At 38.9% G+C, this 26,900-nt stretch overlaps 1 protein-coding gene across 6 annotated transcripts in view; it reads right to left on the reverse strand.

Annotated features, from left to right (window-relative positions):
- Nucleotides 1-26,900, reverse strand: part of SH3KBP1 (SH3 domain containing kinase binding protein 1) — a 229,643-nt gene that overhangs the window by 25,375 nt on the left and 177,368 nt on the right. For all 6 annotated transcript variants that reach the window (XR_008464532.1, XM_054189028.1, XM_054189020.1 and 3 more), the window contains 3 exons: nucleotides 9,705-9,806; nucleotides 5,707-5,758; nucleotides 1,646-1,726 (listed from right to left, as the gene is read on the reverse strand). Coding sequence is in view for 5 of the 6 variants with exons in the window: in XM_054189028.1 (XP_054045003.1) it covers nucleotides 1,646-1,726; nucleotides 5,707-5,758; nucleotides 9,705-9,806 (235 nt within the window). In the remaining variant the exon portion in view is untranslated. The remainder of the gene's footprint in view (nucleotides 1-1,645; nucleotides 1,727-5,706; nucleotides 5,759-9,704; nucleotides 9,807-26,900) is intronic.

Raw genomic sequence — 26,900 nt, forward strand, 5'->3', positions numbered from 1 at the left:
CCTGTAAGCACTTGCCACACCATAGGAAATCTGATTCTTCTTAAAGAAAGGACAAAACTCTCAAAGGAATCAAAGTTTTGCTCTCTGTATCCTACTATGTCAACACTCCCCTTGACAACAGTGTCTATGATACATCATGAATATAACACCTCTGTATATGCATAAGAGGTATTGGGAATGTTACAGGGTATTGCTTAACGGGTTCTAGGTTTCAGTCTGAGAGGATCATGGAATAAATCACCAGAAACACAACCCACATTATATTCGGAATAGTCTAGTATGCAACCGTTGTTCACAGGCATATACCCTTTTTCAGTAAACTTTCAGTTGATGCAATCATTGGGTCCTCTGTAGGATTGACTCTTTTCCAGCATATTCTGTAGATTTTTCACGCTTACTCCTATGACAATTTATACTGCATCAGTGTCCAAGAATCTAAACTATGTATGAGGGACGGGCCAGGCAGTACCAACACACAGGATAAAGAACGTTCCTGTGCCACCCCTGCTGCCACACCACACTGAACAATTCCTGCCACTCCCCAGTACTCCAGAAATGTAGGCATGGCTCCTATGGCCTCTTTTCAACATTTAGAAAAGTTGCAGATATTTATACGATGGGACAGTAACACATTTAAACTTCCTCCACCGTTTTAACAGTTGGCTTTGTAAATCCAAAATTGTAAAGGAAAGGGTTTTATTGCTAAGATAAGCATGAGAAGTAGCGCACATAACCAGAAGTAAACTTATGTAGATGAACGTGCTAAAACACCTGGCAGATTGCTAAGATGTATATCCAGAAACAGATCTTGGTGCAAAGTCTGAATGATCTGGCACTAAACTATAACTACATATTATACATTTAGTCACGTGCACACACATGCCTTTTAAAAGATTGCAAGTTCGGATACTTAAAAGTTAAGAAATCCCATAAACAAACTTGTCTCTATAACCTAATGGTCCACTTAAACATATGAAACTCGACCCCATCTTCAATTATAGAATCAATGTAACTATTTTCCCCCAACTGTTCAGAATGCACAATGAAACCATTAAAGGTTTAATTTGCTTGTCACTGCTCTGTGTAGTACTGTGCCCCATTTCTTGCAATGTTCAAACCTGGCTTTGAAGACAGAATTTTTTCATTTCTTCACAGGCTTGCCTATGACTTTTGTGACTATAATAATGGGGTGATTCATAAGCATTAATGACTATATCTTCACAAACCCCCTCTGTGATGCAGGAAAACCACCAACCCTGCTTTTAACTAGAGAACCAAGGCATAGAGATGTTAAGAAAAAAGTACGTGCTAACCTGTAGTATCTTACTTGATCAAGGACCTGGGTTTTACTGAGCACAGAGCTTCAGACAGCATTTTATGTATTGAGAGCATATCTCCCCTTGACTTCGGTTGAGGCTGCGGGTACTTAACAGCTCTGCATTGGTACAATTGAATACCCTGAATTTAGCCCAAAAGCAACAATGAGATCCTTTCCAAAATCCATATCATCACAGATCAATCAGAGGGGGAAATACACATCTAAACAATATACTTAATGAAAACAGGGACTGGGAAATGAGGATGTGCATCGGTTCCATTTCCCCTATCTCTCTGCAAAGAGCAGGCAGGAAAGCACATTTCATACCTTTTTCTTCTGTTCGATTAGGAAGACATTCTGGCCTTTCAGGAGGCACCTTTTTGATTTCAAGCTTTCGATCTGTGGTACCTGTCAAAAAAAGGAAAATTTGGAATTTTGAACAAGTCAACAAATCAGCACATATGGCCACCTAAGATTTAATTCTGCACTTTCTTAGGCTTTTTACATTCTCCAATTTGAAAATGTCTTGCTAAAACTGAACATAAATCTAGTTTCAAGGAAGTTGTGGAAGGCCCATCGCTAGAAGAGTTCAAGGCCAGGCTGGATGGGGCTTTGAGCAGCCTGGTCTAGTGGAAGGTGTCCCTGCCCATGGCAGGGGGGTTGGAATTAAGTGGTCTTTAAGGTTCCTTCCAACCCTAACCATTCTATGATTCTATGATTTGCTTATACCATAATGACAAAAAAGCAATTGAATGTTTATGTTTTCACAGCCAAGTTCACAGCTTCCAAAGCGTGCACCTCAAAAGAATAGGCACTTTCAGACCATTCTGTGAAAAAAAAATAATTCAGTAACTACAGATTCTTAAATGGGGACACACCCTTTACCATTGTAGACATACTTAAGTGAAGACCAATTTAACAGCGTGGAGAATCATTAGGAATAAATCAATTAATTGGGCATTTCTGCCAACAGAAATATAGATGAATATACAGGGCTTATTTTACGTTAAGATACTCCCCGCTCTTTTTCACCTCTAGTACTAGCTGTTCACTTCCACAAATTAGAAGGATAAGAACAGTAGTACTGACAGTATTCTGCACGACTATTTTAATTGACAGCTTTTGGCCTGGAGGTGTAAGCCTCTGCCACCTTCTGCCTCTGTACCAGAGACCCTGACATACTGACTTCTGTTGCTACAAGGGATATGGGAACTCGTGGCACCAACAACGGGAAGATTTTGCAAAAATTTCCTGGCACACGCACAATGCAATCCCCGTATTATAAGAAATGCTTTACTGGATGTTGGCTTCACTGCATTGGCTAACTACTAGGTGCTAATGCCATTTCAACGTAGTCGTGTTGAAAACCGCTTTAGGTAACACTATTAGTATTTCAATAAAAATTATAGTAGATGACATCCAAGAAAAGCAGAGGAGGCAGGGCAGGGAACACAAGGCAATTTTTTGCTCCAATCTGTTCTATTATATGCAGTTCTCAAGTACATTTACATTTTCTAAATATGCTGTTGCAACTCTCTACTGCAGCTGGTTCCTAGAAATCAGTATTCATCAGTGCAAATTGCTCATCGGTAGTGATCACTGGCCATTGTTTCTTTATATAACTGTGCTGTTGGACAGGCAACACTTGTATCACTTATCATGTCAATAAATAATACTGAATTGCCATTTTACAGTTGGATTCGATGATCTTAAGGGTCTTTTCCACCCTAATTGATTCTATGAAAAATACTTCACCCCTGAGAGGAGAAACTGTTGCTAGAAACAGCCTTTCTAAACACAAGTTATGTAAAGCACAAGTCAACATATTGATAATCTTGCACATACCAGTGTGTTCAAAAAAAGAGAGACACAAGTCTATATACTAATTACAGTAAGATTAACAGTCATCATTAACACACAGAAGGACACTCTCAGGCCATGTCTCAAACAACGAGCCTACAAACACTTAGGAGCTCTCGGGCTCAGGTGTGCTCCCTACTTGGGTTGTGACCCCCAAACTAACCATGATCCTGCCTTAGCTGCCAACAGAAGGTCACCTGCATGTAAGCTCTGGTGAACTCCATACTAGCTCCCAGAGGGACTCAACAGAGCATTCCCACCCACCAGTGTGGGCACAGTTGGATTACCTATCCCAGCTACCCAGTGAAATGCCTACTGCTTTTCAATGACTATGTAAGGGACTTGTGCTCCTAACTTTGGTTCTCCAGTTTTCACCTTAATTTGTGAAGTTGCCCAGCACAGATGGCCCTGGCAGTCTACTGCTGTGCATAATTTGGAAATACAGCCAAACTTCTGGCTATACTGTAATACAAACTAGCCATCTCCTTTACATATGCACTGCTTGTACTACAAAGACCAATTCTAATTCTCTGCTATGATTTTACACTCTGCATCAGAACAGAAGATACTGGTATTTAATTATTTAGGCTGCAACTGACAGTTCTCAATTTATTCATCACGCTATGACTGGTTAAATATGCAGAAACATTACTGGAAATTGTTACCTACTATCGACACTAAGGCCTGGCATAGGGATGTGGTAAAATACAGTGTTATCTCGGTAAAGTGATAATTGGACAAAGTAGAGGATGTCAGGATGAAAACAAACATAGGATGATTTTCACCTCTAAATAGATATCAGAAGAAACTCTTGTGCATAATCACCCAGGACTTGTCAAAGACCAGGTATGAAGACAAAGAACAGCAATAGCCTTGGCTTTGCCACAGACTTAGATGGCCTTTATCAAATTGTCCGCATACTTTATGCATCCATTCTCCCTCTGAAAATGGGCACGTTATCCTGCTGTGGTGACACGGCTAATGCGTTGGATGCAAACAGGTACAAACATATTAAAAGTATTATTCTCTAACTAGTAAAAATTGAAAGAAACATTTTATAGAGTTTTTCCAAAAAACGTGTCAGGCAGTCATTAAGACATCTTTACTGTGTAACCACCACTAGATGGCAAAGTTATACTGTTCTCTCTGGACACTTAGTCACTGATCTTAAAATCAAATCTATGTTTTTAGGAGTCTCAAGACAGAGTGAAGAATAAACCATGGGTGTCAATAAGCAAACCAAATATTTATAGTCATGATTCTGCAGTCAAAGAACTGCTTAACAAATTCAAACTAGTTAAATTATAGCCTATTGATTCACAGTAAATTGTACACTGGTGTAACTTGTTCTTCTATTAATAGATCAAGACTGTTGGAGAGGGAAATTTACTTTTTAAAGCACTGAAAGCTGGAACAGACCACAGCAACAAGAAAAATAATCTGGCTAGATTGGACGTGTTCATTTTGTTTTTTTAAAGCAGTGGGGGAAGTGGCAGTGCTGCTGCAGAATTTTAACAAACCAAGTGGAGTTAAGCGATTAAAGAATTCCTGCCATAGTTATGTTTCCACCACAACTGCAATACAAATGAAAACTGAGAGAATCCCATGCCTCGTGATTTGTGATTTTACATGAATAGAACAGGAATTTGGTTTCTGAGGTCAGAACTGTCAAGTGCATGGACACCTTAACTGCTTCTAAGTAAGTTTAATGGAAAAAATAAATCATGCAGGCACTTCTGAAAATTTTGAGAGTTCATTTTAAAACTACAAATAAAAGTGGTTTCAGCTCTCAGTATTTATATACAATTCAGTCTAACATATTCCAAAATCAGCTTTGCTAGTACTCGCCTGTTTGGAAAACATAATCAGCCACTTCATATGCTTGCAATACTATTATCTACATAACCAGATGCAGGATAGCTCCTTTTAGTTTTATACTTATAGCTATGAAGTATTGAAAACCAAGAAACCTAACTACGGCATAGAACCTGGAGACAGCCAGCCAGCTCCAGCATTCATGCAGATCTGTAAGATCTAGATTGCAACCCAGATGGGGCCACTGTATTACAGCCAATTTAGCTGATGCTACCTTACAGATAAGCAAAAAAGCTCTTTATCTCTACAATAAATCAGATCTGCAGGTGTAAAGTGACTGCAGTTTCATCCTGCAGGTATTATTAGACTCCAACATATTGGTTCTAATCTGCAAAGACATGTGCACGATTAACTTCAGTGAAGGAATGGAACAGGAGAACTTTTAAAAACTGAAGTATTACACTAATTCCAAATTGACATGTTTAAGGGGCAAAATATATTATTTTAAAATGGTGCAGATGGTTGCCTGCAATACATTTAAAGAGCACACCACAGTCTTTCAGGGTTATCATCTTTTTGCAATTTGATTCTGATTTATTAGTTGTTGTCTAGACATCTCCTGCTTATCAATTTTGATAGAGATGAGTTCTACGTAAATTTGAACACACTTAATTTAGACTGACACGTGTTGTACAAAATCAGCTGAACCTTACCTGATCCTTGTTTGATGACAGGAGCTGATGGAGGTGGTGGTTTCTTGGGTCTCTAAAATTTAATAACAGAAGAAAACAAATTGCTTCAAAATGCCTGTAAATCTCATTCATACAAAGGCTGGAGTTAATTATACATTGCTTAACATTAATAATTACAAGACTTAAGATACAGATCTGTCATGTATTTCCCCTGAAATAACTTCATTAAAATGAATTTGAAGAGAGAAAATAGCATTGACAAATAAAATGACATTTTTCTGCTTTTGAAATGAAATGTCCTGCTGGGGAAAATAAAAGACCAGTTTATGTGTCTCGAGATTAGAGACATACATAATCCTTGGTTTACTGAAGAAACCTATTTATTTAAAATTTAATCTTGTAAATTTTCCAACCCATTTTGGAAAAAACAAACACAAAAAGCTAGATAGATGTGGAAAAACCTGAAGTGTTTGGGTTTTTTTAGACTCATAAGTGGGGTAAAAATGCAGAACACAGGAAATACTGCAAAGGTTACATTTTATTCACTCATTTCATTTACAGCTCCAATTGTGAAAGACAGTTATCAGAGTTTTAGATGTTTGGTGAAATGAGAAAAATTATTCCCACCAATCTGTACTTTTTACTTTTACCTTTTCTGTTATGACCATTTTTCTAATAGATCTGTAATGGTATGGCTGAGAAACATGACTACCAAATCAGTGACAGAACCATTTCTCTTCTATGGCTACGGGAGAAGTGGCTGTTCTTCTGTGTTGGCATTCTGCCATTCACCATATACAGCTTGGAATGAATACAAAAATAAATGGAGCACCATGCCAGATCAAATGACATGCCTTAACTCTCACTCTTAAAAAAAAAAATAAAAAAATCAAAATTATTGAGAATAAAGCCAAAGTAAAAATTAATAATTGTTTTCTTCATATGTCCACCCTTTTTTCTGAGAAAGATCTTAACTGATCACAATAAGTCACTACATTGCTGGCTGTGCAACACTATATATTGTCATGTGGAACTACCTACAAGATGATGTTTCCAGATATGCATAACTTTGCCAAACTTCAGTCAACCATTTAAGTTGATATTTTCTATCAAACTCATATTGATTTTCCCCCCTATTATTTTCTATGTATCTGCCAAATGGCTCACCTACTTTCAAGAAAGAGCGTTTTGGTCACTCGCAGTAATTAGTTCAGCCTCTGCCCTAGAACTCTCAAGTCTTAGTCTGAATGTTGACAAGGGAGCAGGTTTTCCATGAAGGCTGAGCCCTTGCCACTCACCCTTCCTGGGGATCTCTCTCAAATCTAGCAAATGTATTCATCTCTGGAAAAAAAAAATAAATACCAGTTTTGCACAAACTGGGTAAGCCTAACAGCTTAAAACTTTGAAGTTGCCATCTTGCAAGCCTCAGGTTTCTCCTACCACCTTATCCTAACCAGTTCACCTCTTGTCATCAACCTGAGACAGCTGTTGCCAAGAAGTCAGGAGCTCAGAATGATCTTCTCTAGCCTGACTGCAGCCGGCCATTGACCAAAACAGTGGGTCCCTTATACCCTCAGAGACACTTCTGCAAGGATTTAGGCAACATGGTTCAAAGTCTAAATACAGAAAAGTGCAGAAAATGTAGAAAGGAAAGAAGACAGGGACAATGAATGTCTTGTGATAGCAATTGGGGGTGTGGTTGATAATGGCCGCAGAGTGAAATAGTTGGTGCTGAGGATCCAACAGCACGATATAAACATTTTGGGTTTTATTCTGGAGTGGTGTAAGCCTGATCCCATTGACTGTCCAGCAGCTGGAATATATGAGGTGCACCCCTTTAGCACATCTTTTGGCTTAGTTCTCATCTGGAAGGAGTCTAGTTCATGTCCCCTGAGACTTAACTTTGAGGCAAACCAAAGGACACTAAGAGCAGATGGACAAGTGAGAGATTCACTACAAATTCAACTTTTAAAATTAAAACTAAAACACTAATGTAGGTAAACACAAAGGAGAAACAATCCTATGGTTCATTAGATAAAGTGGCTTTAACTGGAAGCTGATGAAGGAAATATATTGTTTCAAAAAGGCAGACAAAGATCAGAAAGGAGGTAGAGTGAAAGAGCCTTAATATTGCTGAGGGAAACATGGAAAAGCAAGGAGGAATTAAAAGGGTCTGTGGCTGGATGAGATAACCGAGAAGGTGATGGAGACAGAGTAGAAGTGAAGTCAACAGAAAGCAAAACAGGATTGGCTGGACAAGAAGAGAATAAAACTACAGAGCAGGGACAAAGAGTGAGGGGGGAGAGGAAAACAAGCTGGATAAAGAAATTGGGTGTAGTGATAGAAAATAAATCCAGATGGTGATTTAGACTCAGGTAGTGAGCTCAGGGCAAAATCCTGTAATTGAGATCACTTGAGAGGTAGAGACTGGGACAAGGTAGTGAATAGAAAAGTCCTGGGACAAATAGCCGTGTGTGGAGAAGAATCAGGACTGGAAAAATTGGGGACTGAAAAAGAAGACAGGAAAAGATCCCAAGCTTTTGTTCAACAAGCAGAAGAACTACTGCAACAAATACTTTCAGACCATGGGATGGAATCCAAGGCTTCTGGATCACATTAGAAAATACCTGACAGAACCACTGAAAAAGTATCCATTTCCTTCCCTTTTAGCACTAATTCAAGCAAAGAGAGACAGTGCATAGTCCTAACAGTTACTTACTCATGTGGCCAGATCTGTGCCATTTTAAAAATTAATAAAATTTTATTCTCCACATTCACGGCAAGCTAGCTGCAATTTCTAAATGTCTGAATATTTAATTTATTCTACAAGTTATATTCATCATACTCTAAAGAAAAAAAACACCTAAAGATATATAATTTATAAGTTCAAAAAGAATGAATAAATTTCACCACAAAAAAGTGGATAAGAGTAAAGATTTTTTTTCTTCTATAATAGGCTCTCTATGTCTTAAGGTTTATGATTTCTGCCTCTTCTGGAAATTACCTTCTTTTATTACTAGGCCTAAAGCCAGGATATCCAGTCTGCTATGGAATTGCATTTTCATCTCCCACAGTTTTTGCTGTTCTTCCACCTTCATTTTCAATAATTATCATGTTAGTTTCTGTCAGTGGTTTAATAGTTCTTTTATTAAGCTTTCCAAGTTATTTAATTTTTGCCTCCGGCATCCAATTTTATTACCAAAGATTGAAGCTCAGTGTCAGTAAGTCTCGGTTTTATCACAGAAGGCTTACACTGTCACTGTGAAATACTCATCAAAAGCCTGATTGCAAGCTCGTAATATCCCACTGATGACTGAAAAGGTTACTAAAAATGGAATGGACTTTTGGGGGAAGTAATCCATTACTTTCTTCCAGGAAGCTGCAGGATTTCTAAATACTGTTTGGCAAGTCACAATGTCATCTCTTTCAAATAAACAGAAGCTGAAAAAGCTTCTGCATAGATTTTATACCTTCTCTTTTAATAATTCTGAGAGCAGTAAAGAAATATGTCTCTGAGATACCAAAAGCTCACTATTGTCTTTCAAATCTCACGGTTAAAATTTCAACCTTTTCATTCTGGAAGAGTGCTTGACTGCTGGCAATCAGTATGCAGGTGGTACACTAACTTTTTTATAATTTCACCACAAAAACGATGGAGAAAAGCTAACAATTCTGGTCATCATTGCATCACCTGACTCAGTAAATAACTCTGGGACCTCCAGTTCCTCCCTCTAACTCAGGATGCAGGACAGAGGGCTTTCAGGGCAACATAGTGGAGGTGGACTGACCGGATAGGCCAATCAAACCCTTCAGAGAAACTCCATAATATGGCTTTGAGTGCCACGTGTTCTCTTTGTAGATGCTTTGTAACCCAGAAATTTGTTTTCTTTAATTGTTTTTTTGTTTGTTATTAAGTTAGAAGTAAAACCTTGTCAAAATAACATATCTGAAAGAAGATTTCTTTCAACTCCGCTTTCATTCTGTATTCTAAAGTGAAAATGAAAGAATACATTACTTACCTCTTTTTCAAAATCAGAAGGAAGAAGCTTGACAAAATTATCAGGAAACACACCTCGTCTGCCATTGAGTTCTCCTTCCCACCAACCCACATCAATGCAATCCTACAAAATAGTAAAATAAAATGAAAACCACAACGTGCTTGTGTGCTGAACAGATAGGTGTGCTGAAGTGCTCTTTTCATAATGTCCTGCCTTTTTGCTAGGACATTACAATTTATTGGAGTGCCAGGTTAACAGGATAATCTACCAGATAAAAACTTCAGTAATCACCCCGCATTACATTATTACATGGAGCAGCTAGGAAAGAACACTAAACATGCTGTAAGAGCTCAAGAGCTTGTCTGCAGCTAAAGCAAAACACTATTTCACCATTTGATCTATTAAACCCGTAAGCATTTTGAGCACTTATGATATTACTTCTTTCTGACTTCATTTTCCAGAAAGACAATAACTTAATTAAAGATCATATATCCCAGGAGGTAAAAAAGCTCCTTTATTTCCCATACTTTCAAGAAAATCTTGACACATTAGAATTACTTCTGAGATTATTAAATTTCATCACAGTCGAATTAAGAAGGCATTATACATCTGAACAATATCAAGCATCACCTTTTTCTGCAGTATTTTTGAGCAGCATAATGCAGTGTGCATAGCAAAACAATGTACAGCTAAATGCTTGCAATAAGTGAACTACTGTATCAGTGAGTCTAAATAATGAAAAAATTAGTACAGCTATTTCAGTAATGAGTAATACTAGTAACTGAAGCCACAACCATTTTAGACAAGGTTAAATTTGTTCCTTGAGTCCTGGATGGTAAGCTCCACATTTACTTATTTTTGTGTTTGCTAAGGAAAACACTTCCAGTTGAGATTTTCCACATTCTTCTTCTCTGAAATCTGCAGCTGAACCAATTCAGCTGTTTTCCAAAGCACAACTGTAGGAAAGTCACCCATCACACGCTCAATCTTAACACCATTTCAGCCAATTTTATCAGTTGGCTTAGCACCAGGCTGGCCAACCTTTCTATGCTCTTGAGCAGTAGCCCAAAATCTTCACGTGGCTCAGAGCCATGCAATAAATATGATACACCTGAGACATGAGGAAAGGGGGAATCCCACAAACAGTGCATGGGCTGGACATGAGAAAAAACTCACCAAGGATCCCCCCCATTCTATGAGACCCATGGCTAAACAGAGTTGGATTTACAGCTGGGATCCCACATCATCTGGCAACATCAGCCTTAAGCAATCAGTGTGGCATCACAGCTTCCACAGCTACAGATCTGGACTGGCCAAACCATCTGCATCTGCCAGGTATATCCAGCTGTCCAGGTAGCAGAGCTGCACTGGAAATGATCAAGAGTTCAACTGAGTGGTTCTTTCCCTGCAATGACTTTATCTGGGCTGTGGGAAAAAGCATGATCATGTACAAAGCTCACTCATTACAATCACCCCTCTCTTCTTGCTTTTCAGTAAAGTGAGAGAGAAAAAACTGTGCATCTGGAACACTAGAACACAGTGACAAGCAGAAACCAAGGGGTATGGATTTAATAAAAGTAGGCAAGAACAGGCAGGCAGTTTAGGAAAAAGTAAGAGGCAACAACACACACCAAATAATTATATAGGTTTTCACAGAGAACAAAGCTAAAAATATTGGACAGAAGCAAATGAAACAGGCCAAATTCTACAAGCCTAATACATGCTATGAGGCAACATCCCTCCAGAAACAGCACTGGATCAAGGGATCTAGAATCTTAACGTCCCTGTGGTGTGAGAAAATAGCTTGAAAAACACCAAGTGGAAGTGCGTGTCTTAACATTGTTCATCTACACAATTTGGTTGTGAAGTCATACCTGTTGTGCAGTGTATCTAAAAGCTCTAGGGTTAAAAATGTCACATGCTCAAATCAGTCACTGTTGTGGCCATGTGTATAGGGGAACAGAATGCTAAATACTCATTAAAGGACAGATCTGATTTTTTTTCAAGGTGATCATACAACATGAGCAAAGACTTTAAAATATAGCCACTCTGATCATCGGTTCATCACCTGCCTAGGAACAATCATGGCATGCCCTCACAATTTAGAAAAGTTTTGAAGATAAATGTTTACAAATCATGCACACATTACAAAAGCACACAGGGGAAAAAGTAAGAGAAAATGAGTATTTCTTTGTCTAGACGAAGTAAACAGCAGTTTAAATAGGGAAGAGGACACAATGAAAAAAATCTGAATGTGAATGGGCAATAAAAGATTACATGATAATACATGTATGCAAAATGGCCTTGTTAGATTTCCACAAAATCATTTGTTTCAGCTGCTACAGGGATGACAGAAGAAGGCAAGTTAACTTAATGTGGTGTACTTAATATGAAGAGAAGTCTTAAAAATATCATTCACAATGACTATGCTTGCTGGTATTTTTCTGTAAGTTATAATGCAAAAACATTGCATGATATTTGAGAGAAAACAGACTAGCATTAAAGAACATCATTGCTTTTATGGTATTTTGGGGGGGGGGGGGGGGGGGAGATAATTATTTTGCTGTGCTAGGCTTTTTATTTAGCTTATTTAGTCCACCTCATCTCCTGAGACAGCATATGTGCTAACTAAATATGCAAGCTAAATAGTCTGATTTCTTGCATCATGTCTGTTTCGGGTACGTATTCCTTCATATCTCAATACTCTGATGTAATGTGTTCCTGAGCTACAAATTCAGGCAGTGAACAATCCTTTCATTCTTTTTCTGGTCATTTTCTCTCATGATCATTCTGTATTTTTCTCCGACATTCTCCCTTCCCTTTAGCAGGGCGGCCTTCACCAAGGACATTTACCTTTTCTAGACCTTCCTTGGAGTTATTTAGGAGATATTTTCCAGCTCTGTTAGACTGTCAAGCCTTTGTTAGTGAGCAGGGCTGATCCTTGACTAGTTTCAAAATATCTGCTGAGGGAATACAGGGCTCCATGAAGGACTGAGATAATCAGCTAGTCATGCATGGCACGAGCAGGCACTGTGCAGGATTTTGCATTTACCGCAGAGCCAGAACCCCTCATTCCTGATGTGAAGGCGCCCTCCCACTTGGCTCTATCTACTTGTGCAGCCTAGTAATCAGTGCACTCAACTGTTCTATCACATGGCGTGTTTTATAATGCCCTCCACCCCCTACGCAGCTAATCTGAAATTGCCAAAACATTTATGACCCAATTTAGATTTTGAAGAATATTAAGAATAATTCAAGCTTCCAGAGATGAAAAGCTTGTGCTTCAACTGACAGCACAGCTTATTGCTAGCTAATAATCCTGACTAAACAACACACAACATGACATATACTCTTTTTAGGTTGAATGCTTTTTTATGCTCTTAGGAAACACAAATCTTACCCCTGCTTCTTCATTTTACTAACACGTATGAATTTTGTATTCAATGCTTTTTTAAAAGCTCATTTGTTTTCATGGAGACACTGTTTGTGTTACATGTTCATTAATCACAAACAGCTGCAGGTTTGCTTTTTTCTCCTCTCCAGCTTATCGCTCAGGCTTACGCAGCCAATCACCAGACAGGATTTTCATACAGTAAATAAAGCTTTAGGCAGTTTCTCTTTAATATTCTCATTTACTTTTTTTGCCAGAGGAGGCTTCTGTCTCACTGAGCAAAAGGATAGAAAGAGATCTCAAAAATTAAAAGCTACAGATGAGATCTGGTGAAGAATGTCGATGGTGGTGCCCTCCTGCTGCCCCCCACTGCAGGCTTGCTGTGTCTCATCAGCCTCCGGAGCCCATGTACGATGGTGGCAGCAGGTACGTCTTCATCACAAGACAGACCACTGTACAAGGATACCTGAGTTACAGCTGCACAAGCTGCCTCAAGTACTAACAAATGACATAACTACAAAGTGCAATCAGAGCAATATGATTAAAACCTTGTGGCTGCCTGGCAACACTGAGCAAAAGCTACTGCAATACCTCTAGATCCCCATCAACCACAAAATCCTAACTACATTACTTTTTCAATATATCTTCACGAGTTCAAGGTTGGCAGATTTCATACAAAAGCTCCGTGTTATCCTGCCAGACTCATAACAATGTAAACAGACAAAAATAATAAGCCGAAATATCCCAAAAGTCCTGAAAAAAATAAATTATTTACATTACTAAAAACGCATCTTAGTTTAAATTAAGAAAAAAAAGAAAAACAAAAGATTTAAAAAACTGAAAAGCAAGACATGGCAAAAAAGTGGAAACTCTGTTTGACAGATACTAGGCTTCATGCAAGTTAGGTGGTAGCTGGGCCAACATTTAGCTGCTGTAAAAATCAGCTCCTACCAAAGCTTGACTCAGAGACTATACTCATGTACTCATTGCAGTGACAGTGCAATCAAATACCTTAGAGAAATCCACTGCTGGTTCACATTGCCAGGCCTCTTTTCATTGTTCAGGCAGAGGCAGATTCATGAAATAAAACAAAAATCTAGAGGGAAATTTTAGCATTTTCTCATTGAAACACAAATCTTGGTTTTATCCTCATTTCTAGTGAAGTAGTTTTGTTCCAAAATCTTGTCTCTGATGAATTTTAATTCCAATGACTTTTTAGAGAATGAAGTAAAGGGAGGGAGGAGAGGCAAAATGTAAAAAGGATTGAAAAGCTCTTCTAAGGCAGAATCAGCATCCATTCTAATTCCAAGCTCAACAGATCCCAAAATAAGTGATAATAAACTTAATACATTGGATTTATTAGCAACATTCATTGATAAGTATTAAGGTAAAGAATTGGATCAAATATAGCAATGAGAAAGCCAGAGGTGTTGAGGAATTTTTAAGGAGGAATTTAAACTTTATAGGAAATAAATATTACACAAAATATAAGGTAGTAAAACATCAAGCTCAGCTGGAATTCTTATGAATATTGTAAGAGGAAAGGGTAAACATGGGAGAAATGGCAACTACCAGAAAACCAGAATACAACTAGCTTTTGTTAATATGTTGCCAACAATTTTAAAGATATACACGGATTAACTAAAAACCACTAGTCCTCTTCTTGACATGAAGAGTAAGAGGGGAAAATATCCTTCACGTAATTAGAAGTGAGACATGCAAGCTGTGAAGAAAGTTGTAAGAAGGAATCATCTGGAGAAAAGAGACTTTCTTTTGCAGAAGGGAATCTTAAAACAACAGAAAAGAAGAAAACAAAATACAAACCCAAACCCAATGATAAGATAAGGAAGACAAGAACACAGCTCCACTCTGAAAAGTATGTCTGTGGTGACTAGAAGAGTAGGGGCGGAGGAGGGGGAAGAGAGATATGCATGACTAGAGAGACTAGACAAAAGCCGTGCAAAGATATTTTAATATACAGGCAAAGAAAGTTTCCATTTGGAGCAACAGATTTTTCATACTGTTACTGAATGCAAGTGAAATACAGTGAAATACCTAAGTAGGGTTGAAAGCATAAGATCATGGCCTAGTCTCCTTTTAGCAACTGCAGTGATCCTGCCTGCAGCAACTCTCATATTGTCTCTGAAAAGCCATAAAACACTAGAGTCGTGCTTCCTCCTCTTTTGGGTTCAAGAATTGTGACATTGCCTGGTCTCTTACACACACGGTATCCTATATTAACAGTTTTGCTTAGCAGCAAAACTACTGCTCTTGTATTAGAACAAACACTGTGCTGTTCCTTCCCTCGGTCCTCTCAATCCAACCGTAAAAAAGCAGAAGCCAGTGGAGATTGAACAAAAACCCCCAGCATAAGGTGCCTTATATTACGTAGTCTTACAAATACTCCACTCGCTGCACAGAAGCAGCTGTACCCAGACACTACTGACAAGACACTAGCCCTAGTCATCTGCCCAACCGAGGAGTACAGCTGGTTGCAAGACAAAAACACAAACTTCCCTTCAGTCAAAACACCAGTGTTGGTTTTCTTTGGTGGTAAAAGAGATGACAACGGAGGTTGATAAGGCAGAGCTGTCAGTCCCCCACTAACACAATCTTTGCTTTACTAGCTGATACTACACTCAAGACCATGAAATTAAAAGACCTAAGTTCATACCTGGCAGGTTACACAACTCTCTCACACCGAGCTGTGTCCCAGCTATGAGCCTGACAGTGACAGATTGTCCTGTCACGCAAACATGACTGAACTCTCCCTCCTGGAATCGCTCACAGCTTCACAGCCTCTGCCTCTGCTCCAAGTGGGCAGGAGTTTCACATATCCTAAAGACAGAGGGTGTTTTATTTTAGACAAAGCCCTCTTCTCCTAAAAACCAGGCTTGGTGTATTGCATTTACATGTCAAGATTTTGGTACTGGGGGAGGGTACTTCCCCAAGTTGAGTCTGTTTTGCCTGTGACAGTAGTTGTTGAATGACCTCTCCCTGTCCTTATCTCAACCCGTGAGCCTTTCATTATATTTTCTCTCCCCTGTCCAGCTGAGGAGGAGAGGAGTAACAGAGTGGCCTGGTGGGCACCTGGTGTCCAGCCAAGGTCAACCCACCACACTTGGTTATTACAGAGTGGCTTATTCCTAGCCCATGCTGCTACTACCCTTGAACTACAGGCCCAAGCTGGATGAAAAGATCATGAAGGCAACCAGCACTTTCTCTCAAAATGGGAAGCAGCAGTTCTGGTTGTGAATATGTTCATAATAAAAACTCATGATGTGGATTTTTTTCATTATTTTTCTAGGGGTCAACAAAACATACACGGTTACTATAATTTAAATGTCAGGCATATGCCAAACTATGTTTTCTTCCAACTACTATGCTTTATTTTACTGTTTTTTTTTCTTTAAGCCACTTACAGGAGAGTTAGCATGTGCTAAAAAACTGTTCTTAACCACTTAAATAAAAAACAGTAGCTACATGGCTCTCTGTTCAGTTATAACTGTAATTTTCTCTTGCCTTTGTTCAGAAACCCCCTGGACTTGTATCCAGGTCATCGCTGAAGCCGGCTGCAAATGCTTGGAGATTGCTCTCTCTAGCATGAACAGCTGTCTCATACTCACTGGGAACCTACCCACAGCTGAGCAACTTCTACAGCTTTACCAACATACATGGAAACCTGACAGAGTCAGAGCAAGGCTGGTAAGGGCTGCCCAAATAATCTGGGCTGCCACTCCACGAAGTCCAGCACTGCCACAGCTGGCAGCGCACAAGGGGCATAATAAAATGGTGCAAGAGATGCAGAAGCAATTTTACTGCCATGCAGGTATCCCCAGCTTCAGCCACATTTTCCATTTATTTTAGGGGCAAGGATGTTTCCTGCCTTTTCCTCCAAAGCAACCAGGCCTTGAAGGCAGCACCCGCTCCCTCATCTCTTGCTACCTTCGGAAGGACTGACCATTTCAGGGAGTGCCACGGCCCCAGGTTCATCTCCTCCCTTCCCCGACTTATCTTCCAAGCCGCCCCTAGCAAAGCAGGAAGATTTTGTAGGTAAAAGCAAATGTGAGGTCTTTCCTATTACCCAAGCTCCCAAAACAAAGTAACAAGCTATATATTCATTTTCTCTCCAATGCACGACTGTAACTGCAGCTGTGTAAACCCTTGAAGAAATAAATCTGAAAAAAGATGATCTTTTCATCTGTAAATAGGACTTCTGTTTTTCTGAGGGAGCAGATCACTGCACAGGCTGGGTCTCTGAATGGGCTGCTACTTTGCAATACTACTAAAATATGAAGCCATAGCTTCATTTTTCAGCTTTTCTGATTGAAATTTTTGATAAAGAAACATTTAATCATAGCTAGAAACATATCGTTATAGCTAGGATAAAAAGCAATGCCAAAAACAAGAACAAGCAGGTCCTCAGAAAAGGTAGCTGCAAAGCATATACTGTGGTATGCGTACTCTTGGAATGCTCAAATAAATTTTCTACTTGGGCAAGTAGATGTACAGAGACCTTCTAAAAAATGGCCTATGAAAATTATCTTTTTAATTCAGGATTTATAGACTACTAAGCTTAAGATATACAATTGTCAAGCTAAATATACAAAGTAAAAGTTCAGACTATTCAGAGTATTGAGAGACACTATAACAGTGCAGGGTTTGAAAAAATGAAATTTTTGTGGTAGGATACCACAGTTTCACAGAAATTTCCACTAGAATACATAGTTCTTTGCATAATTGGAAAAAAACAAAAAGGCCAGCAGTTGGCAGTTGTATTCATCAAATGTCTGTTTTCCTTCTGCCCTTGTAAAGTTGGTTCTCATCAAGAAGAATGTTGAGCTGGTAAACTCGCATATTCAGAAAGCCATGAATACCTCTTACACTTGGCCTGAGAGCTTTCATGTGTCAGCTCTCCTATGCTGGCAGCTGCACATTACGTTATTGCTACCCTCATTGTAAGCATCTCTCTAGCAGTCTTTCCACAACTGATAACCAACCTTGTAATATAAAGAAAAACAAACCATCTTTAACGTGAACAAATATGTCTATAGCACTTACCAAGACATCATCCATACACACAGAGATACATGTAATATATAAGGGCTACTGAATTTGAGGATTAAAGGCCTCAAAAAAACAAATCTGAAGGACAAGCCATTCAGCCCACCCGCGCAGGGGACCTGTGGGGCAGCACCGCTGCCTGACTTCAGGCCCAACTGCAGCGCTGGGGCCAAGGGGCCCCAACTCTCACAAATGCTGGAGAAGGCCACAGGCCGGGCCCTGTGTTTTTTAAAGCTGGGGTGTGACATCACTGGGAAAACCCAATAATGCATGGGGAAACGTCTACTTTTTTTTTTTTTTACCCTGTTAATGAATATATATAATATATAAATATATAAGGAAAAGTTTCAGTGAAACCAAGTGTCAAAGATCAGCATTATTTTGGTAATTTTGAAATTAACAAAATAAATAAATAAATAAATTGAAATAAACAAAACCTGACCTCACATCACATCAGATCTTCATTAATACAAACTTGTTATTGAGGCGAAATGGCAAAATCATGTTAAAACTGGGTGAAAAAAGCAATGTAATAATATTCAAGAATGTTTCTTTAAAATTTCTTACTACATTCAATATCACGATGCTGAAACCAAGACATATCATTCTCAAAATCCAACTTTATTTTAAAAGTTAGCAAAGAATTTATTTTAGAGTCTTCATAAATTCTCACAAAACTTGGTAAAATACAGAATCACAGAATGGTTGGGGTTGGAAGGGACCTTAAAGATCACCTAGTTCCAACCCCCCTGCCATGGGCAGGGACACCTCCCACTAGACCAGGCTGCTCAAAGCCCCATCCAGCCTGGCCTTGAACCCTTCCAGGGATGGGGCATCCACAACTTCCCTGGGCAACATGTTCCAGTGTCTCACCACCCCCACAGTAAAGAATTTCTTCCTGAAATCCAATCTAAATCTACCGTCTCTCAAACTGAGGCCGTTACCCCGTGTCCTATCATAACAATCCCTGATGACGAGTCGCTCCCCATCCTTCCTGTAGGCCCCCTTTAGGTACTGGAAGGCCGCTATGAGGTCTCCCTGGAGCCTCCTCTTCTCCAGGCTGAACAACCCCAACTCTCTCAGTCTGTCCTCATAGCAGAGGTACTCCAGCCCTCTCATCATCTTCGTGGCCCTCCGCTGGACCTGTTCCAACAGGTCCATGTCCTTCTTGTGCTGAGGACTCCAGAGCTGGACGCAGTACTCCAGGTGGGGTCTCACCAGAGCAGAGGGGCAGAATCACCTCCCTCAACCTGTTGGTCACATTTCTTTTAATGCAGCCCAGGATGCGGTTGGCTTTCTGGGCTGCAAGTGGGCATTGCCAGCTCATGTTGAGCTTCTCATCCACCAGGTTCTTCAGATGGTCCCAAACCTGATCTTCTCTTACAGTGGGCAGTTCCTTCATTCTCATAGACTCTGCCTTTACATCCTGCAACTTGGGTGGTGAGGTTGGAGCCCAAAGGATCTTGAATTCAACCATTTCATGATCACTGCAGCCAAGGCTACCCTTGAGCTTGACACTCACCTATGACTGAAGGAAAGCATCTCACCAGAGGCTTACACTTCACCCACCTTGTGCTACGTAAGACTGTATTCAAAATGATCAAGGTTTATTAAGCTCAGTTATTGGGATTGAGACCTTAAAGTATAGTGCAAAATTCGTTAAACACTTTTGAAGAAACTTAATTTTAAAATCTGGCAAAAAGGCAGAATGAATCTCTCAACAACTACCTAATCCAAGATCATTTAGATAAAAGAGAAGTCCAATAGATAATTAGTCTTCTGAGGCAGTCCCAGAGAACACCCATTTTATGAAAAAAATACTGGAAGAAAAGCATGAGAGGAAACCTCCCAGTCTGGGTCTCTGTTTGGCCCCTAACCTGGGGATTGATCCTGCTCAGGTCCTCAGCCTGTGTCCCAAAAGCCCCAAATCCTGCACGGATCCCTGCCCAGCTCCTGGCAGCTCTCATGCCCAAGCCATAGGGAACCCTACATCTGATAACACCAGTAGCATCTTTTAAAGCTTAGAAAGTCAAACAGATAAATTTTTCTTTATCCATAAACTCCAATGCTCTACTAAGAATTGCTATCATTGTATGGAAGGAAATGGGAGAGACCATCAGAAATTAGACATTATTTCAGCTGTCGTTACACTACTCTTCCCAGAAAATGTTTTTTACTGGAAGGCACAAGAAGGTACCTCTCCAGAAGACACAGTGTTCAAGAATTGGCCCAAATTACTGGGCCCTGCAAAAAAAGAAACTGGCTGAGAATAATGAATAACCTGCAATGCCCAGGACATGAGATTAGAGCAGACCAATATCCTTTGTTTGTTAAATCTGTTTCAGGCTAAATCTAAGCTTTTGACTTTAAACTCTGTGAGTAAATAGTTTAATCAGTAATGAAGCTGAAATGCTTTCATGAAATATTTGTATAAACAGGAGAAATTACATTGCTCATAGAACAAAACAATCTCTTCTGGGGATTCACTTCACTTGCAGTGTTCAGTCAGCAGAATATCATGGAGAAATAAATATGTTCCATGTCATAAAACCCTAGTACTCCAATACTTAAATTAAAACTAAATTAGCCAACACAAACATGAAAGGTGGTGCTAGTAACAGATATAATTTATGCCTCTGATAAGCCAAGATATAATATTTACATAATTACTTTTTTTGTACTTAGAAAGATTATAAAAACATAAACCAAAACATTTGAAGGATTATTTAATGCTATTGCTACTTACATGACAGACATCTTAGGACCGGGGTCCTAATTACAATTATTAATTACTTGGCAGTATATGTGCATTTTTACTTTCCCTTTAAATAGCTCTCCCTAGTCTGAAAAGGTTGGACTTCAGATAATACCATCAAACCAGCAGGTGAACCAGCATTCAGGATAAAAGAAAGGATGAAGCTAAGCAGTGAGTCTGAAGCCCACATTGTGAGCAATAATCACAGTTTTCCAGATGCCTCAGCATTTCAGTGATATCTTTTGTAAGCACAGGGCAGAGAAAAATTTCTTTCCTTCTTTATCTTAAAATATGTCACCTTTTTAGATTAGCTTGGCTGTATTGAACATACTTACAAATAAACCTAACTCTTTTCAAATGATGCAAATCTTCAAGCATTGCATGCATGGGGGATCCTGCCACTTTACCTACATAGCTTGGCATGAACTTCCATTCATCAAAATTCAAATTTGTGACTTCCCAGGAACAACAGAATCCTTTCCTCTGAAGGCACTGCTGTAGCACTGCAATCAGTGGTAACAAGAACAGGAAAAGAGAACGTCAGTTCTCTTACTTAAAAAAAAAATTAAAAATAATAATTTTTATAAATGTACTAACAAGAAGAAAATCCAAGTGCTGGCTGCTGCCCTCTCCCTTGTACTAATCTCAGGCTTCACCGTTTATTTAAGTGCTCAGCTCAAACATTAGTGTCCCAGTAATGTTCCTAAAGATACCAGTGAAATGTAAGATGCACCTAGTACCTTATTAAACATATTGTCGGGCTTTATCTCTACATGGACCTTACTTAATGCCACATTGCTAACCACAGCAGCCAAGAAATGCTGCAAGATACAAATAAGTGTTAAAGAATTATTTATAAACATTTAAAAGGCTTGGCCAAGGACAAGCTTCAGGCAAGACAAAAAATAGGAGGACAACTGCTCACAGTCTGTTTTCTCTGTAACTTACTAAGTATATAAAATCATTTTAGAAAATGCACATATTTATTTGATCATCAGTGTCCTCACAAGTTTTGTATAAGTGCTTTATATAACTCATATGAGGAAATACTCACGCTTCTACGCAATGACACAAGTTTTACCCCATGCACTTGCCACAGACATTAGCAGCATGTCAAAAGGGTCTCCTTCTGCAGGACCTCTCGTTCTCCAGTTGACATCCTGCAGCACCATGGCTCGAAACACAGCAAAAATCCAAACCTTCTATTCCCATTAGGTCAAAACCTTCAGAGGGAAGTTTCAGGTCAGGGAAAAGACACTGCTAAGTGAGTCCCTCAGCAGGTTGCTGACCGCCGGGGCAATCCTGCTCCTCCTAGCACCCTTTCCTACTCGCATGTCCCTGCATGTCCTGTGGCTAAGGCTGCCAGATCAAGGCAAGAGGGAAGGAGCAGAACCATTCCTTTCAGCAGCCACTTACCATCAATCATGTAAAAGTGCACCCCCAGCATGAACCCTTTGCAAAATAATTTCTTGTATAAAATCAGCAGCTTCGGTACGAGCAGGTTTCTTAATCAGCTAAGGAGGCAGGAGGTCTTGGGGGAAAAACTGGTGCTGAGCACAGTGTAGGGGGCAAGGAACACAGAAAGCAAATTAAGTACGGCTATTAGGTACAGCGAAAGATGTGCTGAATAATTCATGGTTATCTCAGGAGAGAAAAGGGCATGCACTGAGACACTTTATGGTATTGTTGTCTCTGAGGGAAATACCTGTTTGTTTCCGAAGGCAAGCAGTTAGCGCCTTTATTGCTTATGTGCTATTCTTTAAACACAAAACATGATAAAAGATTTCTTAAAGCTATCATAAAAGCTTTTTAAAGCTGGACATTCTTTGATGTTTACTTACTGTATTCCTTTCAGTTTCTGTATGCACAATTGTTGCAGAAGTTAGTTACAAATGATCAAAATATCATGTATTAAAACCCCAAATAGGGGCATCTGTGCGACCAAATATTTAGTATCAACAAAAATTCACTGTGTTGCTCTGACAGAAAACCATTTTTTATGTTTTATTAAAATAGATTGTATTTTCCCCTGCATAACCTAATTTTCTTTGTATTGTTATATTAATAGACTCATTTCTGAAAACGTGATAAAAGCTTTTATCTGTCAATCAAGGAAAACCAAAATTACTTGAATGACTAACGTGAAACATGACTAACTTCTTCCATTCTTTCAAAAGAGACAACCTTAAGCCACCATACTTCTGCTTTAAAAATTTCTGTTTTCTTGGCCAATAAGCTTTATTTTTAATGACCTCAAATCCTCACATATTATGATGCTTTTTTTTTTTCACCTATAGAGTGGAAAATACCAAAAATTTCATCTTAATATAGAAAAATGAGTGATATTATCTGCCTACTTGCTCATACTGAAAGAGAAACTGAAAGTCTTCTAATTCCCCCACATATTTCTATAACCAAGGGTTGTAAAGTATGTGTGTGTTGTTTGTAATTAAAAGCGTACAGAAAAACTCAGCAATGAACCCCCCTCCATAGAAATAAATGCAGAAACAGACAGGTTTCTACTCTAGAGACACCACAAGCTAGCAAAATGGTCAATTAAGCATCAGCTAGCGTCCTCCTCTATCACACCGCCCAGTTCCTACTCCTTCCCCTTCTCATGGCCTCAACTCACTGGCAAGACTCTTGTACATAGCACTTACTAATTTCATCCCTTTAGGAGCCTCCTGCGTCCGTTAGAGCAGCTGTTTTCCTTCACAGCCCTACCCAGCCGAGTTCTCCTTGGCAATCGCTCAGCTAAAGAAAGTGCTCTGGACAATTACCTCCTGCACCAGGATGAGCATTTAAAGATGCTGTAAGAGAGAAAACTGGGCGAATTGTTTTGGCAAAAGGTCCACACTTGGGTAACTGTCTATAAATAGAGTGAGGATGAAATTAAGCACCTAATGACTACCCTAAAAATTGGAAAATATTAAGCGCTCCGCATATGGACAGATTCCATACTCTTAACACGGACAAACACACAGAGTAGTCACTGCAACAGTGAAAATGTGACATTATGAAAGAGAGTATCCAGACCGAACCTCATTTCATTGTTTCCTTATACCCTTCTATTCACTTGTACTTACTTTTCTGTCTTACCGCTTGATTGCATGTGCTTCAGGGCAGGGACTTACTAAATATACCGCATGCATTTTGAAAACGACAAATCTCAACAAATCTCACAGTAAAGTAAATTATTAACAATAACAGCAAAAGCAAATACTATCTTTGCAAAAACTCATTGCCATTATGCTTATTTTTAGGAACTAAATTTATGGCTCTTTTTTCCCCCAATACAGAATTAAGCACTACAAATTGGATTGCCACTAAATATCTGGATTGTCATTAAATATCTAGAGCAGATAATTTGTCAAGTAAGTTCTTCCACTAGTGACTGGCATTAGTCTGTGGTGTCTTTCATGATATCAATGCCTCAACTTGCCCAGCACTATTTGAAAAGCATCAGCGAGATTTTGGGAGGCTGTACGCCGCTGTTGCTTTCTTTTTCACCTCATTAATCCTTCAGACAGTTTTGATGAATCCCCAAGGAGGCTGGACGCCCTCTGTTAAACTCGCCTCCTCACGAAAGCTCCTTTGCAAAATCAGAAAGGACCCCCTATTATGTTCATCCATCACATCAGTGCAATGCATTCCTACCACTAATGCCACGTATTCAGCTATTAGCCTCCAGCGGGAGAAGAAAAGCTCTGCAATCCAGGTAGATGGAGGGTGAGGGACAGCTGGGTTGGACATGCAGAGTAAGGCACAAGATTATTACTCCAGCTAATACATTGACATCTATTAACTTCAACATCTTATAAACTCAGAATTAGCAGAATTGCCGCTGATATTGCCCTCCACAACTCCTACTCTGATAATAAGGGTTCAGGTGAGGATACCCTTCTATTACTGTCAGCTTTTCAAATTTGCAATGATTTGTGAAGTATTTAATTTTATTTATCCAGACCATTTTCATTCCTGGCAACAAAGTGGTCTTTACTGCCTAGAGCTCACGTATATTGATGCAGTGCAATGAAATCTTTCACAGTCTTGCATTTGCTTTCAAACGAGTGCACAGTTGCCAGTGTGTGCTTGATGTATTTGCTTTGAAATTATTTAGCTATTACTATCGACTCCTCTCACAGGTCATTTTCTGTATGCCAGTGAAATCTCAAGAATCCTTTACATTTTGTCAGAATTTATTAAAGCTGCTAAGAAATTTGTAGTGTTTGCATAAAGAATCTTTATTAGCACTGGAAAGTAGCCTACACTAGCTATGTCTAAAATGAAAAATCCTAAAAGATTTCCAAGATGACAGTTGAAAACGTCACATGAATCTTCTGTTGCTTAAAAGTGACTCTATTTATTACAAATACAATCTCCAAGATCAATATTTGAGCATGATAAAACCCTGTTTGCCACTCTCCTTCAGATGCACAGTGCAGTCACTACCAGTGTTCTTGTCCTTATCCAAATGCTGTCAGGAACATTTTGAAGACACTAAAAAAATTACCTAAGGAACACAAATGTCTGATGTTACAAAGAACAACCTATAGGGTCAATCTCATGGCTCTTGTAATTCATATCTTTTCTGTTTATGAATGTATCTTATCATCAAATTGCCCAACAATCACCTTAACTGTACAAGTAAAATTACTGTATTTTGGCTTTTGGTCTCTTTCTTCCAAAGATGTATTTTTCTTAGACCCCTTTTTGCAAAGCAAAGGTACCAGGTCTACTCTTTTATTGCCTGGAAGATGACGTTTTTACCTTCCTTTACAATTCTGAGCAATATTTTCTGGTCTTTTATCTTTAAATATTTTGCATGAAGGAATTACAGGACTACCATTTCTCCACTTTAATTTCCAGTAATTAATAAATAAATTCTTTTCTATGTATCTGCAAGATATCTATCTACCTATTGCTTCACCAGGGAAAAGGAGGAGAGAAAAAAATCTTTTCCAGAAATTTTTGTAATACATTTCTGTGAAGTTAGTTTCTGCTTTTCTTGTAGTCTTTTAGGTAAATTTTAACCAATGAGAAAACAACTCTTATTACCATATGTTTGGACTCTATCTCATTGTGTACCTTTCCCATGATTTAGGCCTATGCAGTTCATCAAAAAAATTATTCAATATGCTGTTTAAGCAGCAATTATTTTTGGCTATCATTCTTGCCTAATGCCATCCTTCCCTATATATTTCCCAAAATACATACTGTACATACATTCTGACCAGTAAACGACCAGCCTCTACTGAATCACTTCAGTTTTTAAACAAAACTTATCAGCACGCTCTACAATGACTAGCAAATTCACTTGTGATTCAGCAAATCCCTTCAAAGTACTTTTTAGCTATTTCATAAAAAAACTCAGATATTCAAATTCCCTTATCATACATAGAGGCCCACAGGAAAGGTCTGATCAGTTTTTGATTCAAGATCTCAACATCCATCAAAACAGAGTGAGAACTTGAAACAGATTCCGCAAAAAATATTGGTTTGTTCTTTGTATTAGGTAGATATTTCATGATCTTGACAAAGGGACTTTTACAACTAATTTAGCTGAAGAAGAGAGAGAAATCTGATATAATCTTATCTCTTTTATCTGCAGGGGAATTGTTAGAATGGTGATTTCGAATTCTGCATTTACTGATACCACTCCTTCGCAATTCTTTCCACAAAATAAAGTTTTAGCATTTTAAGATGAATACCAGACTAACAGCTTCCTCACGCACATATTCTCAGATGTGCGTGCAGGCTCTCCTAGTAATTTACCATTTTGCTCATTTAAATCACTCCCCTTCCTCTTCGCACCCATCAGGTGCTATCTCATCTTCACACTTCTAAGATTCTTGTAATGCATTTTGCGTTATTTTCATGAGCTTTCTCTCCCATTCTTGTGTCACTCACTCCTTATTACTTCAGCCACTTCCACACATTCTCGTGAATGTCACTGTTTTCAATTAAATGCAAATTCAGTATGCGTTAAAATGGTGAGTCTTCAACA

Source organism: Rissa tridactyla, chromosome 1 (genome assembly GCF_028500815.1).
Source record: "Rissa tridactyla isolate bRisTri1 chromosome 1, bRisTri1.patW.cur.20221130, whole genome shotgun sequence".
Taxonomy (NCBI): Eukaryota; Metazoa; Chordata; class Aves; order Charadriiformes; family Laridae; genus Rissa; species Rissa tridactyla.